Below are 20,558 nucleotides of genomic sequence, written 5' to 3'. Positions count from 1 at the left end.
TTTTTTCTGCCTAAGAAGCTTGGCTGACTTGTATACCTCTTTTACAGGGATCTTGACTGGTGGCACCAGGGTTGTGCTCAGCAGCAGGGGCACAGTAGGGAAGGCACAATGGCTGTTTCATTTATTGAAGCCTCTATTGTGTGAGTGTCTCCAGACCCTCTCCCTGGGTGAGACCCAAGAGTGTGTGCCTGTAGGAGATGGGGGGAATCAGGAAGGTCACAATCTGCAGAAGAGCGACCTTTGTCACCATTTCTCAGACCTTGCCATAGCTCATCATTATACCCAATCTGTTCCTACCTGGTATGTTTTCCCAGAGTCACTGGAGGGAGTGGGGGAGATCAACAGGTGATCTGAGAACCTGAGAACGTACTATCAACGTCATGATGGCCTTTAAGCTGAATGCCTCCCCTAATCCCCACACTGCACCTTCTAATTTAAATTGCTTGTATTTGGAGAGCCACGCCCAACTGTGGTTGGGGTTTATTTTCAGCTCTAGGTTCAGGGATCCCTCCTGGACATGCTTGAGAAAGCATATGCAGTACTGGGCATATGCCACTTGCAAGTACCTACAGTACCTTTTCTCCAGTCCTTTCCATTATTTTGGAGGCCTCAGAGTGTTGCTCCAAACTTGAGCCCATTGATGCTGAGTCCACTGAGGCTGCTGGAAATTGAACTTGGGGATGTCTACCTGCCAGCCATGTGCTCCCACCCTCTAAGTGACTGTCCTAGCCCTATTTTATTTGATATTTTAGGTGTTTTGGCACCTGGAAGTCAGTAACAGATCTGTCTGATTCTTCTAGGAAAGGTTGGCTGGAAGAGATGTAGACACATGTTGCCCATCTTTAATTTGCAACCTACAAACTGTGGGGTCCAAAGTATTCCTGTAAGAATTTTTTTTGTCACAATTCTTTCTTTCTTTCTTTCTTTCTTTCTTTCTTTCTTTCTTTCTTTCTTTCTTTCTTTCTTTCTTTCTTTCTTTCTTTCTTTCTTTCTCTCTTTCTTTCCTTCCTTCCTTTCTTTCTTTCTTCTTCCTTTCTTTCTTCTTTCTTTCTTTCTTCTCTTTCTTTTCTTTCTTTCTTTCTTTCTTTCTTTCTTTCTTTCTTTCTTTCTTTCTTTCTTTCTTTCTTTCTTTCTTTCTTTCTTTCTTTCTTTCTTTCTTTCTTTCTTTCTTTCCTTCCTTTCTTTCTTCTCTTTCTTTCTTTCTTTCTGTTCTTCCTTCTTTCTTTCTTTCTTTTCTTCCTTTCTTTCTTTCCTTCCTTCCTTCCTTCTTTCTTTCTTCCTTCCTTTTTTCTTCCTTCCTTCCTTCCTTCCTTCCTTCCTTCCTTTCTTTCTTTCTTTCTTCTTTCTTTCTTTTTTCTTTCTTTCTTTTCTCTCTCTTTCTTTCTACCACTCCTGACAGAGCCCTGTCTCTGCACTCAGAAATCACTCCTGGCAAGTTTGAGGAATCATATGGGATGTCTAGGATTGATCCCGGATCAGCACTTGCAATGAAAAAACCTTTCCTGTTGTGCTACCTGCTCTCTGGTCCTTACTCTTTTTTCTTCTTAAATGGAAATCCCGTTAAGAATTTTAACTGGAGGGGTCGAAGCGATAGCACAGTGGTAGGGTGTTTGCCTTATACGTGGCTGATCCAGGACTAACCTCAGTTCGATCCCTAGCATCCCATATGGTCCCCAAGCCAGGAGCGATTTCAAAGTGCATAGCCAGAAGTAACCCCTGAGTGTCATCAGGTGTGGCCCAAACACCAGAAAAAAAATCAAAAAATAAAAATAAAAAGAATTATAACTGGAGATGGGTGCTAAATATTTTGGTCACTCTTAAAGATGCTTATAGGTGCTTTATGATATTTTTTTTTTTGGTTTTTTTTTTTTTTTTTTGGGTCCACCCGGCAGTGCTCAGGGGTTATTCCTGGCTCCATGCTCAGAAATTGCTCCTGGCAGGCACAGGGGACCATATGGGACGCCGGGATTTGAACCGATGACCTTCTGCATGAAAGGCAAATGCCTTACCTCCATGCTATCTCTCCGGCCCCGCTTTATGATATTTTGCCTTCAGCAATTTCTTCTCAATTCCCTCAAATCCCACTCTATTCCCCACCTCTTTGATAACGTGTCAGTTGTGAAGGTCAGTGTCTTTAACTTGAGAAAGAGACTGCCTGTGGAGTGCATGTGCTAGACCATTGGTTTTCAGAGTTTCGCTAATTGCAGCTTGTGGAAATGCTTCTTAATTGTGAGTTTGCTCTCCAATGGGGATTCTAAAAACCAGCTCAATGCAGCAAACAAGTCTCTACTGGCTCCCTCGGGGACCTGGCTGTGACTAGTCAGACATGGAGACAATGGAGCATGTGTAAGTAAGCAGCCACAGAGGGGCCCTTGTTAAGCCCAGGCTTTTATAGTCCCAGAGAAAAATGCCATAGAGGTCTTGCTACAAAGACATTCACTAGTTTGGGGTGCATACAGACCCCATCTTTCTTCAACCCTTGCTCTGTAGTATGTGAAATCTGGTGAGGGATTTCAGCTCCATGCCTAGAAGGGCCTGATTTAGTCCATCTGCCTATTTGGGGATCTCCCTCCTTCTTCAAATAATGAGTTTGGCCTGAAAAATTTGGCTGCATCTAGTTTAAACTCCCACAGAAAACATGTCCTCTGGGATTTTTTATTTTGTCAGTGTTTCTGTTTAGATCGGATATTTGAGCTCTTAGCAGTTTCATGATTTCACAACATCCTGCTATTCCCCACCATGCCCCCCCCCCACCCAAATAGAGCAAAACAGAGCACCTCTCTGGACCATAAACACACCTTTGACATCCTACTGCTCTCTTTTCTCAGGCTTACCCCATAGTCCAGAATACTTTGCTATGTGGCCCAGTTTTCAAGATCAGGCTGCTTTAGGCAGAGAGAGATCAGGGTTTCTGCTAATATGCCTGGAGCCCAAATAAGCCCAAGCATGTGCTTTGAGACATACACAGACTCCTAAGAGGAACTTGGGAATTCTTTGAGCTGCTGAATTTCAGACCCAAAGCATGACTGGACTCCTAGGAGATGAAGTATAAATACCACAAAGAGAAGATCATGATGTTGGGTTGGTAGTTCAGTTCTTTTTCCTTCATGTAAAGCCCAATGATCTACTTGTGTAAAGAATTTCAGACCGAGGCAATTATGGGAAAATTCACAAATCCCCCCCCCCCATCTCTACTCTGGAGAAAAACCCTCTGTTGAGTTCAGAACTTTGCCCCCACTTCCTAAATAAATTGTTCTTTGTCAGGGTCCTGAGTTGAAGGACAAAACTACACAATTGAAATTAAGCAAAGCAAAGCAGAGCTTTATTCTGTCTACCAACAAGCTACAAACTGATCAATCAGTGCCACCTCGCAGGGTGGTGGCCCTACCCAGGGGGTCACAAACCTGCTAGAAGCAGGAAGTCTTGATTTTTAAATTGATAGGCTGTTCTCTAGGGTGTTTCTACAGTGTTTCATTATGTCCTTTGATGGCTAGATTTCTGGGGTGGTTTATTGTGGTTTATAGAGCTTTGGGGTCTGTGTCATTATTGTTGGGATAGAAACCCAAGATAAAAACCCCTTACGTGGAACTTAGTCTTGTTAGCCTTAAATCTAAACTTAACTTTAGGTTGACAAAATGGGGTCCCTTCTGCTCCAGGCTTCACATTCTGTACTGTTTATCTCCTTCCTGAAATTCTTTCCTGTGAGAGAGGGCAACCTCTCTGGAAAACCTGAGTAGAATTTAGGACTGATTTTCTGGTGCTACAAAGAACAATTCCTTGCTTCATCCTGAGTTCTATGGCTCTCTGAGAAATCAGGTGGCAGGGACTGTTTTACATGCCAGGAAGAACAAGTGTGACTCAGGTGTAGTTCCATGACTGTCTAATGGACCAAGAGAGACTTACAGATTTTATTGCACAGGTGCTCAAAGAAAATTTTTCTCAGCCCTCAACTTCCCAGGCACTTCCTTGAACAATCGAGGCAGGCAGGGAGTGAAATGGCAGACCCCTCTTAAGGCTGCACCTATCTTTCCCCCACCTCACATAAATGGCCTGCAACATCATCATATGTCACTCCTTCATAAAGTTTCCTGAAGTGTTTCCTCTTTTCTCTGACCCTCTATTCAGCTCTTTTTGATGTCTTTTATTTAGTCATCCTGAGAAAAGCATATTGACATCTCATGGGTACCAAAGGTGGGTTACAGAGTGCAGAACTGAGCCATCACAAAGTTTTCCTGCCTCACAGAGCTTAAATTTTAGCCAGGAGAGTGACCATATTCAAAGAATTCATGAGCTTTTAAGGCAATGTAGGATATTTTAGAAGGGGATGGAAATGGTGAGGGAAGGCAGAGCAGGTGTAGGCTGATCAAATGTGCAAGGGCATGAGGCAAGGAGATAAGATATATGAAGGGGCCAAAGTGATAGTACAGTGGGGAGGACATTTACCTTACATGTGGCTGACCTGGATTCAATCTCCAGCATCTCATATGCTCCCCTGTGCTCTGCCAGAAATAATTACTGAATGTAGAATCAGGAGTAGTCAGAGTACCACTGTTTGTGACCCCAAAACAAACAGATAAAATGCAGCACAGTAAATCAGCAGGCCTGAGTGGCACAGCAGTTGGTACTTGGTTAGAGAAATGTGTGTGTGCCATTCATTATATTGCCTAGTCAAACTTCAGGGACTGAGCATTGTCAGGGATATATCTGCCAATAACACTTATAAAAAAAATCTGTGTGTGATTGAACTCAACACAACAAAGAACTGAACATAAAAATTAATGTGGAAAATTAATTTAGGGGTCAACAAATAAACCCATTCCTTACTTTAATTTTTCTCTTATTATTCTCTCTTTTTTTTTATTTTGGGGAATACCTGGCAGTGCTCAGGGATCAGTCCTAGTGGTGCTTGGGATACCAAATGCAGTGGAGAGAATTGAACCCAAGGCAAGACAAATGCCAACTCACTGTAGTCTCTGCTTCCACTGCTATCTTCTTTTCAGTTTTTCTAATAAACCTATGAATTTGAGATTCAACCCTTTTTACCAATTCTTTCTTGAGCAGAACTGTCACTGGGTCTTACTTAGTAGGTATAAGAATTTTGGAAAGGACCCCCTCAAGAAATTTTATAGCCCACTGGCAACTCGGTGTAATCAAAAGAAGTGAACTAAAATTCTTGCACCAAAAGGCTTTTGCTTCACAGAAACAATTTTTTTGTTTTGTTTTTGTTTTTGTTTTGTTTTGTTTTGGGGCCACACCCAGCGGTGCTCAGGGGTTACTCCTGGCTGTCTGCTCAGAAATAGCTCCTAGCAGGCACGGGGGACCATATGGGACACCGGGATTCGAACCAACCACCTTTGGTCCTGGATCGGCTGCTTGCAAGGCAAACGCCGCTGTGCTATCTCTCCGGGCCCTTTTTTTTTGTTTTGTTTTGTTTTTGTTTTTGTTTTTGTTTTTGGGTCACACCCGGCGACGCTCAGGTTCTGCGCTCAGAAATTGCTCCTGGCAGGCTCAGGGGATATAGATCCTGGAATTCGAACCATCATTTGTCCTGGATCAGCTGCATGCAAGGCAAATGCCGTACCACTGTGCTATCTCTCTGGCCCCTTCACAGAAATAATTTTTTAGTTACTTCCTAAATCACATTTTATCTGAGAGTGTAATTTTAAAATATATAACTCAATTAGATGTAGAGCATAGTGGACCATGATTTACTTAAAAGATTTTTTCTTTCTTTCTTTCTTTCTTTCTTTCTTTCTTTCTTTCTTTCTTTCTTTTTTCTTTCTTTCTCTTTCTTTCTTTCTTTCTTTTCTTTCTTTCTTTCTTTCTTTCTTTTTCTCTCTTTCTTCTTTCTTTCTTCTTTTTTCTTTCTCTCTCTTTCTTTCTTTCTTTCTTTCTTTCTTCTTTCTTTCTTTCTTTTTTCTTTCTTTCTTTTCTTCTCTTCTCTTTCTTCTTTCTTTCTTTCTTTCTTTCTTTCTTTCTTTCTTTCTTTCTTTCTTTCTTTCTTTCTTTCTTTCTTTCTTTCTTTCTTTCTTTCTTTCTTTCTTTCCTTCTTTTGGTTTTGGGTCACCCCTGGCAGCACTCAGGGGTTACACCTTGGCTCTACGCTCAGAAATCACTCCTGGCAGGTATGGGGGACCATATGGGATGCCAAGATTCAAACCACCATCTGTCCTGTGGTGGCGGCATGCAAGGCAAACGCCCTACCAGTGTGCTATCTCTTCAGCCCTAGATTCATTTTTTTAAAGAAATAACTTTGGGGAGTTGAATAGAGGAAAAACCTTCCAAGAGGGTTGCAATGTTCTATTGCAATATTAGTTTGCTATTAAAAATTAATGGATCTCTGACAACCTCTGTATATAAATAGCTTTCAGTTTACAAATATTTATGCAGTGAAATACCATTATCCCAGGACAGAGCAGCCCCTCAAAGGAACTGTGCTGATACGGTGTCACCTGGCCAATGAGAGTGCACACTGCCTCCACTTCAGTTCCTCCTACCAGTTAAAGGTTATGAAAAATCAATGCAGAATCACTTTGTGGGCTCAATTCAGTCTGTGTTCCTGGTCTTGAATTTAAAAAGGCCAAAACCGATGGTTGATATATTGCTTTCAGCCGCTAGATTGAAAATATAACTGGCTCCCGAAACTGATAAAAGCTCTGTGTAATTTAGAGGCTGAATTCCATACTGTGGACACCATGGGCCCATGTGTTGTAGACAGATAGAATGTAGAGACAAAAGTTCTCAAGGAGAACTAAGGTTAGTGACTTTTCAGTTGTGGCACAAACAGGAAAAAAGGAGGTTCTGAGTTACTAGATCATGGTGCCCTCCCTTTCCTTTCAGTCGCCTCCACAAACTTGACCGGTTAGACTGTCTTCATGCTTTCTTGAAAGAGTTTGCATAAGTGCTGACATCACCATCATTTTTAATTTTTTTTTTTTGGTTTTTCGGGCCACACCCGTTTGATGCTCAGGGGTTACTCCTGGCTAAGCGCTCAGAAATTGCCCCTGGCTTGGGGGGACCATATGGGACGCCGGGGGATCGAACCGCGGTCCTTCCTTGGCTAGCGCTTGCAAGGCAGACACTTTACCTCTAGCACCACCTCGCCGCCCCTAATTTTTTTATTTAAACACCATGCTTACAAATTTGTTCATACAATGTATCCCACCCTTCACCAGTGCACATTTCCTGCTACCAATGTCCCCTGTTTCCCTCCTATCCTCCCCTCTGCCTGCCTTTGGGGCAGGCATTTTTACTAACCTCTTTCTCTTTTTCCCTCTTTCTTCTTTTTTTTTCTTTTTAGACACTATGATTTGCACTATTGTTTCTAAAGGGGTATTATGCATGTCACTTTACCTCCTTTCAGGACCTAGTTCTTGTCCAGAATGATCATTTTCATTCATTATTGCCATAGTAGACCCTTCTCTACTCTAATTGCATGCCCCTGCTCTTTGCATCAAGCTTTCTGTTATGGACTGGTTTCTCCTGGCCCTCATCTCCATTGTCTCTGGCTATTTTTATTTTATTTTATTTTTTTTTTATATCCCACAAACGAGTGAGATTATTCTACGACATCAACATTTTTTATTTTTATTTATTTATTTATTTATTTATTTATTTATTTATTTATTTGGTATTTGGGCCACACCCGGCGGTGCTCAGGGGTTACTCCTGGCTGTCTGCTCAGAAATAGCTCCTGGCAGGCACGGGGGACCATATGGGACACCGGAATTCGAACCAACCACCTTTGGTCCTGGATCGGCTGCTTGCAAGGCAAACGCCACTGTGCTATCTCTCCGGGCCCAACATCAACATTTTTTAGCATTAGTCCAGTGTTTTACACTAAAGCAATAGTCCAGGCATGACCAATAGAAAAAGGATAAACTTCTTCCAGGGAACGTCACAGCAGCCTGAAGGAGGTCGGAGCAACACTTTCACGAGGTGAGCCCAGAGGCTCTGCAGCTGTTAGAAATCTACCTGCATGTCCTTACGGTCCGTCTTCCTGGCTCAGGGAACAGATCAGATGGTACAGTGGGAAGCATCATGACTGAGAGAGGAAGCTCGGTGCTTGTATTATGGGTGAAGTGTTATTGCTATTTCCCTTCCTTCATTCCTTGAGGACCATCACAGTGAGTGTTCAAGAAAGTATGATGAGTAAATTCAGGGGTCTTAGAGACTTCCTTCAGATAAAGCATCTTCCTTTCTAGCTGCTTTTTAGGTAGAATTTCTTCTACAAATGGGTTCTACAACTTTAAGAGAAGGTTTGATCATTGTTGGTCTAAAAGCACTTTTACCCTCGAGAATACATAGGGATGTTGTGGGACTTTTTGGTGGTTTTTTTGTTTGTTTGTTTGTTTTTGGTTTTTGGGTCACACCTGGCAGTGCTCAGGGCTTACTCCTGGCTCTACACTCAGAAATAGCTCCTGGCAGGCTCGGGAGACCATATGGGATGCCAGATTTTGAACTACCGTCCTTCTGAATGCAAGGCAAAAGCCCTAATTCCATGCTATCTCTTCAGCTCCCCTTTTTTGTTGTTGTTGTTTTTGGGCCACACCCAGCGGTGCTCAGGGGTTCCTCCTGGATTTCTGCTCAGCAATCTCTCCTGGCAGGAACGAGGGACCATATGATATGCCGGGATTCGAACCAACAGTGGTCCTGGGTCGGTCGGTTGCTTGCAAAGCAAACGCCCTACCGCTGTGCTATCTCTCCGGCCCAAATAGGGATGTTTTAATCACCACTATCAGACCAAGAAGAGTCTGACCATCTGACTGGCTGGTTGGTTCCAGATGATGATGTAGTATGATGAACAGCAAAGCTTGAAACTGAAAATTAATTGAGTCACAAGACGAGCATTCACTATGAAACATTGAATGTTGAAGTGTTTCTTTGAAGTGTGGGTAGTCACAGAGGCGTCCTGATTTTCACAGTGGGCATCACAGATGTGGTTCTATGAAATACCTGCATGGTACCCAACAGTGATGGCTTTTTCTTCCCCCTCTTCATGTTTTAGTGCACGTACATTTCAATTGACCAAGTTGCCAGGACTCATGCCATCATGATCAGCAGACCTGCCTGGCTCTGGGGAGCAGAAATGGGAGCCAACGAACATGGAGTGTGCATTGCCAACAGAGCCGTCAGCACCAGGGAGCTGGCAGCAGAGACCGAAGCCTTGTTGGGGATGGATCTAGTCAGGTAATGTGTCTTGATGGGTCTTGAAAATGGCGGCCACGAGCAGGGGGCAGTGCGGAGCAGGATTTCTCTTTGCTCCAACCTCATCTCTGGTCCTATAATTCTCCTATAATTTTGATATAGACTTAGAGGTGATGGGGGGAAAAAGACTAAATTGCAATGGAATATTCTGCAAAAATAAGATAAACATGGGGTCAGAGAGATAACTCAAGATGTAATGACTAAGAAATAGTACTTAACCAGGGCCTGAGTGACAGCACATTGGTAGGGCATTTGCCTTGTAATTGGCTGAACCAGGATGGACCTGGGTTCAATCCTCAGTATCCCATATGGTCCCCAAGTCTGAGCACTGCCGGGTGTGGCCCAACTCCCTCCTCCCAAATTAATAAATAGTACTTTTCTTGTTCTGGTACTTGTTTGCCTTACAAGAAGACAGCTAACTGGGCTCAGCCCCTAGGACCCCATATGGCTCCTTGAGCACTGCCTGGAGAGATCTCTGAGCACAGTCAGTGTGCTCCAAACAAAAAAATAGTAGAATAAAGGCCAACTATATGCAAGGCCCTAACTTGGATTCCAGTGCTGCTTTGACCCCCTCTATTCCCTCACAAAATCCCTGGTGAGGCCTCACTAAAAAGTGAAAATATCAAGTACTGAGATATCTGTGTGAATATTGAACACACTTTATTAAATGAATGAAGTGAGTGAGCAAAGTTCTTGTCAAAGAGTAGAGAAATGGTTGCCTGGGGTTGACTGGAATAGGGGGCTTTTTGCTAATGCAGGCAGGGGTCTTTTGGCATATTGAAAGGTTTTAATCTTTGATTGTAATAATAGCCACCCAATGTTGTGAGTAGACTAAGAACAGGTGAACTGAATTTTCAATAACTGAATGTCCTTGATTTTAAAAGGCTTAATTATAAAGAAAATAAAAAGGTATAGATGAAGCATAGAAGAACAGGGCAAAGGACTCCAGAGATGGTAGAGGGATGAAGGGCCTGACTTGCCTTAAGTAATCCCAATTTTATCGAACATTATTTATGGTCCCCTGAGCACCAGCAGGGATGACTCATGAGCATCGAGTTAGGATTAGCTCCTGAAATCCTGCAGGAGTGCCCCTCCAAATCAGGGCAAAAAGAGAGAGAGAGAATTCCTTTACACACCATGTCTGTCAGTTTTTCTTCCTTCCTCTCCTCTTATGCTCTTGGTGTAACTGGAGGAAGAAGACATGGAGTTTGACACATCAAGGAAGTTTGCTTGTTCATTCAGGGGTCCCTGCCTTGTGCTTGATAGGCACAAGTGAATGGTCAGTAACTGAGTTTGCCATGGGTAGAAGTGGGCAGCCTGGAAGGAAATAGTATTCTGAGAATTGGGGTTGGGTTTCTGGATGGCTACTCAACACTGTATCACCTCTAGGCATCAAAGTCTTTCACTTATTCAATGTGAGGCCTAGACTGGATGGCCTCCTCCCAGAGAAACTCCCCAAGATAATTTCCTCTATGTTTTGACATCTTTATGGGCTTATAGGGAGAAATTGTACATTTACTCAAAGGCCTTATAATTTCTGACCCAGAACTGAAGGCCAAGCCTCTTGAAGACACACTATTAAGGGTGTAAGCATCTTAATACTCCATTCCATCTAGTTCTGACAATCTTGGGAAGACTGAAGAAAAGGAGGGGGAAAACTCCAATTTAAAACCAGTTTTCTCCTGATTAATAGAAGAAAGTATTTGAAATACTAATATATTTTGAGTTTATGTTTTGACAACTGCCTAATACTCAGTTCAGAACCTGAACATAAAACATTTACAACAAATGTGCCTCTTTTCTATTTCATTTAGATATTTGTGCCATAGGTAATGAAATGATTTCAACAACCAATTTATTTATTTTTATTTTAATGATTTTTTGTTTGTTTTTGGAGCCATACTCAGTTAGTGCTCAGGGTTTACTCCTGGCTCTGCACTTATGGGTCACTCCTCGCAGGGTTTGTGGTGCTTGGGATTGAACCCAGGTCAACTGTATACAAGTCAAGTGCCCTCTCCATACTATCTCTCTGGATTCTCAGCAACTAATTTCTAAAGGACCACAGAAGAGAATGTTGTGTTTTTGTTTCAAAGCCTCTACAATGGGGCTACACCATATCAAGTGAGCTGAATCTCCTCAGAAGAATCCCCAGTTGCAGTCACTGGGAGCTGTTAGCAGAGTCAAGTTGAGGCTGTGGGGTATGTGGAAAGGAAAGGGGGCACTCCTGGCTATGCTTTCTCTGGAGGCTTCTGAGAATAGGAGTTCTCATTCCTCATAAGAGATGATTATGTTTACCAAGCAAAAGATCATCATGAAACACTGCCATTATCAATATTGTGAATCACAGAGCCTAAAATAGAAATTAAAAAAAAAAAAAAGGAAAAGCCCAAGTTGGGCAGATTTACTTCCCCAGGCTCTTTTTATCTAGCTTTCTATGTTGCTGGAAATACCTTGTCACAGAACCTTCTGAAAGGAACTTTTGTGGGCCAGTGCCCACTCAATGAGTGTAAAATGATCTGACAAAGGCATTAAGTCCTATAGAAGATTGTCTAAGACACAACTAGGAATCACTTTGTAAACCAAGGTGCTGTAAATAAAAATCTATTCCACCAACAGTTTATGTGGGTTTCTTTCTTGCCATCACCTGCCAAAAAGGGCTGTTTGCAGCCTTGTTGATCTAGAGTACTGTGCATTTCATCTTCCCGATTGCATCCTCATTCTCAGAGGATTTAGTTTACAGGTAGGTGGCATGAAATGCAACCTTAAATACCATATTTTTAGTACCATACGATACACTCCCCATACCTCCAAAGTGAATCTTATGGAGCAAATGCTGCCTGGAGCTAAAGCCTGAGTGCAGAGGAGGAAAGCATCAAAATTACTTGTGTCTTATGGCAGGTGCATCTTTTTGTTTTGTTTTGTTTTTTGTTTGTTTTTTGGGTCCCACCCGGCAGCGCTCAGGGGTTCCTCCTGGCTCTATGCTCAGAAATCGCTCCTGGCAGGCTCAGGGAACCCTATGGGATGCCAGGATTTGAACCACCAACCTTCTGCATGAAAGGCAAACGCCTTACCTCCATGCTATCTCTCCGGCCCCAGGTGCATCTTATAGAGTGAAAAATACGATATATCATGTCAAGCTCCGATATCACCTGGGTGTACTATGTCTGTGCTCTCTTAAGGGTTCCTGGAAGGGCTGGGAGAAGAGAGAGGCTTCCTGGCCTATGATCTAGTGCTTTTTGATAAGAAACGCTGTGACACACATGTATAGAGGCAGGTACTCAGGTGGTTGGAGAAAGAGGAGCAATAGGATGGTCCGTGGTGTTCCCAGTGAAAACTATGAGCAAACAACAGGATGCCAGGATGGTGGTTGCATCTAGGTTTCTCTTCTTTACAAACCAGAATAGTTTGATGTAGTCCAATGTGCCTAAGGAAGGAGGGAAACCATCTTGCAGTGAGAGGGTCTCGCGAAGGGCTGATGGGCTCCAGGGGAAGCTGATGGGAAAGTGGCAAAGGGGCCCAGCTTCCTCTCAGGAGAGCAGCCTCTGAGAACCCTGCCTGTTCTGGTGGTTGGGAGGCAGGTGCCTCAAGTCTGCCCCACCCTATTTTTTTGTTTGTTTGTTTTTGGGCCACACCTGGTGGCTCTCAGGGGTCACTCCTGATTCTGTGCTCAGAAATTGCTCCTGGCAAGCTCAGGGGACCATATGGGATGCTGGGAATCTAGTCTGTCTGTTTTGGCTGAATGCAAAGTAAATGCCCAACTGATGTTGAACAACTCCAGCTTTTGTGCCTCTGATGTACACACACACATACACACACACACACATACACACACACACACACACACACACACACACACACACACACACACACACACACGTTAGCTGGCTTCATCCAGCCCACCTGGCGAGATGCTGGCAATAGCCACAGGAAATGTCCTGGTTTTTGTTTTTGTTTCCGCTTCAGGCTTGGTTTAGAAAGAGGAACAACAGCCAAGGAAGCCTTGGATGTCATTGTCAGCCTGTTGGAAGAGTATGGCCAGGGTGGGAGCTACTATGAAGACGCAGACGGCTGCAGTTTCCAGAGCGCCTACCTGCTTGTGGACCGTGAGGAGGCCTGGGTGCTTGAGACCCTGGGGAAGTACTGGGCTGCAGAGAAGGTCACGAGTGAGTGAGTCGAGGTGGCCCAGGGGTCCTGGACAGGCATGGCCTTTGGAATCCCCCTGTTTTCTCAAATCTGGGGTCAGAATGTCAACTCCCCACCTGCCTTGTTCCTGAGGTTCTAGAGAGGAACCTGGACTCCCCTGAACCTGGTGTATGAGGACACATATCTGATGATACAAACCCATGATTTCATGTTGTCTCTTTGCTTTCTGGGCAGGACCTGGTTCTGCCTGCCAGCTCTTCTGTAAGCCCAGGTACCCCCCCCCCCCAAATTGGGCTAAGGATCCCCTCTTCCTTTTATCCCAGGTCAGTAAGTTCCCCCTTGGTGACTTGCCCCTGGTCACCTAGTGACTCTTGGTTAGAGTCTTGTTTAAGAAGAGGAATTTGTTTCAGGCCCACGAGGTTATGTCTCTGGAATAATGTTCTCAGAACAGCAGTGGATGGAGGATTTGCCTAATGCCCCTTTACCTTCACTTACATTTATAAGCAAAATATTCCCACTGATTTCTCTTACACACACACATCCATCTCCTATTTCTATCTTCCCGAAGCTGTTTGTATTTGAGCAGTGAGAGAAAGGGCTTCTTCAGGTGGAGGGAGACAAACTGAGGAGAAGGAAGTGGGCACCTGTGTAAGTCTTGTTAGCAATGCAAATCACCTTTCTCTTTTCTTAGAGATAGAAATAAGAACATAAATGCCCGGGATTTATTTAGCCATAATAAATGGCCTCATTCGGTGACTGTGTCATGGCTTTATCTACCTCAGGTGGTGCCTCTAAGCACAAGGACCACCTTCTAGACTCCACATCTCTCCTTCTGATTGTAAAATCAAATGGCTTTTATTTATTTAAAATAGGTGTGTTTGGAAGATGGGTGAATGCAGATAAATTGAGGGGTAGAAAATGTTCCTCCTGGGCTGGAGTGGTGGCACTAGCAGTAAGGCATCTGCCTTGCATGCACTAGCCTAGGACGGACCACGGTTCAATTCCCCAGTGTTCCACATGGTCCCCCAAGCCAGGAGCGATTTCTGAGTGCATAGCCAGGAGTAGTAACTCATGAGCGTCACTGGGTGTGGCCCAAAAACTAAAAAAAAATAAAATGTTCATCCCATATACAAGGCCCTGAATTTGAGTCCAGCTCAGATTCCCCTGAGTACTGTGAGGGTGACCCCCAGGGACACACAGCCAGTTGAGGCCTGTTGGTAATGGTGCTTGGCACCCCAGCACTGTCAGATGTAGACCTATAAAAAGGGGTTAACATTAGAGCACAGGTGTGAATGGGGGGGAGGGGGCAACTCATGCTATACCCTGAATGGTGAGGCCCTGAGTTGGATTGTGCCCTCCCACTATGTATTTTGGCACTGCCAGAACTCACCTTCAGCACAACAACCACAACAAAAAGAAGCGAGTAATATATATATATATGGTAAAATATGGTTCCCAGAACCTTCTCAGCTGTCAGAAACCTATCAACCCTTCTGCTTGGCCTCCTCCAAAGAAGCCCATGAATTATTTCTCCCCTCAAAATTGATTCCAGAGGGGCCAAAGCAATAACACAGTGGGTGGGGCACTTGCCCTGCTAGAGGTCAACCCAGGTTCTATCTCCAACATCCCATCATATGGTCCCCTAAGCCCGCCAGAAGTAATTCCTGAATGCAGAGCCAAGAATAACCCCTGAGCACTGTCAGATGTGATTCCCCACCCCCCAAATAAAAGCAAAAAAAAATTTTTTTTGAAGCCAGAGTAAAAATTCAGCTTAAGGGAAGGTTCCCCAGAAATCCCATTTCTCAGTTCAGTTATCAAGAGCAGTATTTCTTTAACTCCCTGCAGAGGAGGTGAGGTGCGTCTGCAGTCAGCTTTCACTCACCACCAAGATCGACGCAGAACATCCTGAGCTTCGAAGTTATGCTCAGAGTCAAGGCTGGTGGACAGGAGAAGAGGAATTTAATTTTTCTGAGGTGTTTGCTCCAACCTCTGACCAACTAGACTGCTCTGCTGACAAAGAGAGCTTAGGAAGGCAAGAAGGTAAGTCAGCACCTGGCTGGTGAGTCTCCTTTTCAGGTCTTTGGTCTTGGAGCTGAAAATACTTCTATTGGGGTGACACTAATTGCAGATGTCCTTACTTCTTACTTACTTACTTACTTACAAAAATAATTGTATATTTGATTTATTTAACCCCATACTTTTCTGTACTTACAAATATTTGTATATCTGATTTATTTAACCCCATATTTATTTACCTGTACTTACAATTATTTGTATATTTGATTTATTTAACTCCATATTTTTCTCTTCCAACAAGTCTACTTGAGGGTAGGGTCTGAGATCTTGTGATGCTTGTTAGAGACCCTTATTTTGTTTTTTAGTTGTTTTTTTGTTTGTTTGTTTGTTTTTACTCATCTTAGGATCTTCTTGTAAGAACTTTTATTCCATAAATATTTGTTGAGTTAATTGCTGAATCTTCCTCAGGAGTCTTTATCTTTTTTTTTTTTTTTTTTTTTGGCTTTTGGCTTTTGGCTTTTGGGCCATACCCAGCAGTGCTCAGGGGTTACTCCTGGCTGTCTGCTCAGAAATAGCTCCTGGCAGGCACGGGGGACCATGTGGGACGCCGGGATTCGAACCAACCACCTTTGGTCCTGGATCGGCTGCTTGCAAGGCAAACGCCGCTGTGCTATCTCTCTGGCCCTGGAGTCTTCATTTCTAATGATGGTCTAGATCAGATCATCTAGATGTAGATCAGATCAGAGTACTGATCAGTTCAGAACCCATATTCAGGTACAAATGGTGGATAGCTCTTATTTGTGTGACTGGGTGCAAATAATTCATGGGAACCATGGTTTACTTTTTATTTTTTTTAAATAAAATGTTTTTGGAAATGCAGTTGCTCCTCCACCCTATTCATTTAGATGTGGCTTATTTAGTATGACAGATGCAGAAATGAACAATTTTAACAGAAATGGATAAGTAATGACAGATGACATGTCCCACAAGCTAAAATATTTTTTGTTTTTGTTTTTAGTTTTTGGTTTTTGGGTCACCCGACAGCAGGTGTTACTCCTGGCTCCATGCTCAGAAATCGCTCCTGTCAGGCTCGGGGGACCATATGGGATGTCGGTTTTGAACCAATGACCTTCTGCATGAAAGGCAAACGCCTTATCTCCATGCTATCTCTCCAGCCCCTAAAATATTTTTTTAAAAAAGATTACTGACACTATTTCTTGAGAAATAGTTTAAAACTTTTGCTGTCAATCTTTCCACTGGGGTAGCAAGATAAAAAGGTGCCAGTTTAAGTTTTTTCACAACTTTTTATTAATATTATTATCTAAAAAATCAACAGTTGAGTGCCTCTGTACTAGTTGCAGCAATAGGATGCTTTATTGAATTCAAAGTTCAGTTAATTCATACAATTAATTTATTTTATATTTTATTTAAACACCTTGATTACATACATGATTGTGTTTGGGTTTCAGTCATGTAAAGAACACCACCCATCACCAGTGCAACATTCCCATCACCAATGTCCCAAGTCTCCCTCCTCCCCATCCGACCCCCGCCTGTACTCTAGACAGGCTTTCCATTTCCCTCATACATTCTCATTATTAGGACAGTTCAAAATGTAGTTATTTCTCTAACTAAACGCATCCCTCTTTGTGGTGAGCTTCCTGAGGTGAGCTGGAACTTCCAGCTCTTTTCTCTTTTGTGTCTGAAAATTATTATTGCAAGAATGTCTTTCATTTTTCTTAAAACCCATAGACGAGTGAGACCATTCTGCATTTTTTCTCTCTCTCTCTCTCTGACTTATTTCACTCAGCATAATAGATTCCGTGTACATCCATGTATAGGAAAATTTCATGACTTCATCTCTCCTGACAGCTGCATAATATTCCATTGTGTATATGTACCACAGTTTCTTTAGCCATTCGTCTGTTGAAGGGCATCTTGGTTGTTTCCAGAGTCTTGCTATGGTAAGTAGTGCTACAATGAATATAGGTATAAGGAAGGGGTTTTTGTATTGTATTTTTGTGTTCCTAGGGTATATTCCTAGGAGTAGTATAGCAGGATTGTATGGGAGCTCAATTTCCAGCTTTTGGAGGAATCTCCATATCGCTTTCCATAAAGGTTGAACTAGACAGCATTCCCACCAGCAGTGGATAAGAGTTCCTTTCTCTCCACATCCCTGCCAACACTGTTTATTCTCATTCTTTGTGATGTGTGCCATTCTCTGTGGTGTGAGGTGGTACCTCATCATTGTTTTGATTTGCATCTCCCTGATGATTAGTGATGTGGAGCATTTTTTCATGTGTCTTTTGGCCATTTGTATTTCTTCTTTGTCAAAGTGTCTGTTCATTTCTTCTCCCTATTTTTTGATAGGATTAGATTTTTTTCCTTGTAAAGTTCTGTCAGTGCCTTGTATATTTTGGAGATTAGCCCCTAATCTGATGGGTATTGGGTGAATAGTTTCTCCCACTCAGTGGGTGGCTCTTGTATCCTGGGCGCTATTTCTTTTGAGGAGCAGAAGCTTCTCAGTTTAATATATTCCCATCTGTTAATCTCTGCTTTCACTTGCTTGGAGAGTGAAGTTTCCTCCTTGAATATACCTGTAGTCTCAATGTCCTGGAGTGTTTTGCCTATGTGTTGTTCTATATATCTTATGGTTTTGGGTCTGATATCGAGGTCTTTAATCCATTTGGATTTTACCTTTGTACATGATGTTAACTGGAGTTCTAAGTTCAATTTTTTGCAAGTAGCTAGCCAGTTATGCCAACACCACTTGTTGAAGAGGCTTTCTTTGCTCCATTTAGGATTTCTTGCTCCTTTATCAAAAATTAGGTGATTGTATGTCTGGGGAACATTTTCTGAGTATTCAAGACTATTCCACTGATCTGAGGGCCTGTTCTTATTCCAATAGTTTTGATAACTATTGCTTTGTAGTGAAGTTTAAAGCTGGGGAAAGTAATTCCTCCCATATTCTTTTTTCCAATGATTGCTTTAGCTATTCTAGGGTGTTTATTGTTCCAAACGAATTTCAAAAGTGCCTGATCCACTTCTTAGAAGAATGTCATGGGTATCTTTAAAGGGATCACATTAAATCTGTATAATGCCTTGGGGAGTATTGCCATTTTGATGATGTTAATCCTGCCAATCCATGAGCACGGTATGTGTTTCTATTTCCGTGAGTCCTCTCTTATTTCTTGGAGCAGAGTTTTATAGTTTTCTTTGTATAGGTCCTTCACATTTTTAGTCAAGTTGATTCCAAGATATTTGAGTTTGTGTGGCACTATTGTGAATGGGGTTGTTTTTTTAATGTCCATTTCTTCCTTATTACTATTGGTGTATAGAAAGGCCATTGATTTTTGTGTGTTAATTTTGTAGCCTGCCACCTTGCTATATGAGTCTATTGTTTCTAGAAGCTTTTTGGTAGAGTCTTTAGGGTTTTCTAAGTAGAGTATCATGTCATCTGCAAACAGTGAGAACTTGACTTCTTCCTTTCCTATCTGGATTCCCTTGATATCTTTTTCTTGCCTAATCGCTATAGTGAGTACTTCCAGTGCTATATTGAATAGGAGTGGTGAGAAAGGATAGCCAGAATTTAGAGGGAAGGCTTTTAGTTTTTCTCCATTGAGGATAATATTTGCCACTGGCTTGTAGTAGATGGCCTTAACTATATTGAGAAAGGTTCCTTCCATTCCCATCTTGCTGAGAGTTTTGATCAAGAATGGGTGTTGGACCTTATCAAATGCTTTTTCTGCATCTATTGATATGATCATGTGGTTTTTATTTTTTTTGTTGATGTTGTGTATTATGTTGATAGATTTACGGATGTTAAACCATCCTTGCATTCCTGGGATGAAACCTACTTGATCGTAGTGGATGATCTTCTTAATGAGACATTGAATCCTCTTTGCCAGGATTTTGTTGAGGATCTTTGCATCTGCATTCATCAGCGATATGATTTGATGAATCATCAAATTTCATTGGAAATGTAGACTTATGAAAAATAAGTTAATAACAAGTACACACGTTAGATGTAAAAATCATGGATCTTACATAGAAAGGATTTGGGCTTATTTGAACCATCGTTTTCCCACCTTGTACCTAGAAGAATACAACATATTATTGGAAATCTTATGTGATATTCTTGATAATTCTAGATAAAATAATCATCTTATTTAAATATTCTTAAAATTATGTTACTAATAATATTTTATGATTTTTAATATCATTTAGAAGTAAATTTAAAAAAGTAAAAACCGGGGCCAGAGAGATAGCATGAAGGTAAGGCATTTGCCTTTCATGCAGAAAGATGGTGGTTCGAATTCCAGCATCCCATATGATTCCCCCAAGCCTGCCAGGGGCGATTTCTGAGCGTAGACCACCCCCCCCAAAAAAAAACTTTGAAAAAAAAAGTTAAAACCTTAAGTTCCTTCTATTCAGTACTAATAAAAAGTATTTTTAAATAGAAATTCTGAAAGAAAACTCTCAAGTTTTAAATATTCAAAACTGACTTGATGTAAATATACAATATAATATAGAAAATGCTTCTTCCCTAATATGAAATCTAAGTCTGATGTAGCCTCTGGATTTAGCTCCTTATTTCTAGGAAACGCAGGACAAAGAAACAGATGAACTAGCAGGAGGGGAGATCACAGGGCATCTCTCAGAAATGACCCAGCAAATAAAATTCAAGAGCGGGAAGTGTGAGGAAGAGAGTGAGATTGAAGTACTACTAGAGACTTGATTTTGGCTCCATTCATTCATAAGATGACTAGGAAATCTGACCATTGTATAGTTGCAGACACCCAGGTCTTTTTGTTTATGGTTTTAACTATGAGGTATGGCTAACTAAAGATTGACAAGGAAGATATGACCTATACTAGTGCTAGAATTTACTGCATGAGATGCTTTGATTCATTTTTATAAACACAGATGGAAAGAATAGTACTGTGCTGAATTATAACTGGAGGCAGAACATATAGAACCAGGCTTCTATGTAAGCAAGATGTGGCCATCTATTATCTGCAAAAATCTAATGATCATAATGATTGAATCTGCATCTCTGTGTCTGTTTTCCACCATATATTTTTTTAGTTGTGAGAACTTGGTAGCCTGCTTAGAGATATGAATATCAGTGTTTTTGAGGTCTTATTCTTAAGTGCTCTATCAAACAGACCCCCCAAATAATGTGTCTTAAA

General features: G+C 42.0%; 1 protein-coding gene across 2 annotated transcripts in view; it reads left to right on the top strand.

Annotated features, from left to right (window-relative positions):
- SCRN1 (secernin 1) overlaps nucleotides 1-20,558 on the top strand; it is a 42,135-nt gene that overhangs the window by 14,986 nt on the left and 6,591 nt on the right. For both annotated transcript variants that reach the window (XM_049785285.1, XM_049785286.1), the window contains exons 3-5: nucleotides 9,008-9,189; nucleotides 13,171-13,370; nucleotides 15,196-15,390. In XM_049785285.1, coding sequence (XP_049641242.1) covers nucleotides 9,008-9,189; nucleotides 13,171-13,370; nucleotides 15,196-15,390 — 577 coding nt within the window. The remainder of the gene's footprint in view (nucleotides 1-9,007; nucleotides 9,190-13,170; nucleotides 13,371-15,195; nucleotides 15,391-20,558) is intronic.

This window comes from Suncus etruscus, chromosome 13 (assembly GCF_024139225.1).
Source record: "Suncus etruscus isolate mSunEtr1 chromosome 13, mSunEtr1.pri.cur, whole genome shotgun sequence".
In the NCBI taxonomy this organism is placed as follows: domain Eukaryota; kingdom Metazoa; phylum Chordata; class Mammalia; order Eulipotyphla; family Soricidae; genus Suncus; species Suncus etruscus.
Note: the sequence above shows the minus strand (reverse complement) of the source record. Positions and strands in the feature narration are given on the sequence as shown.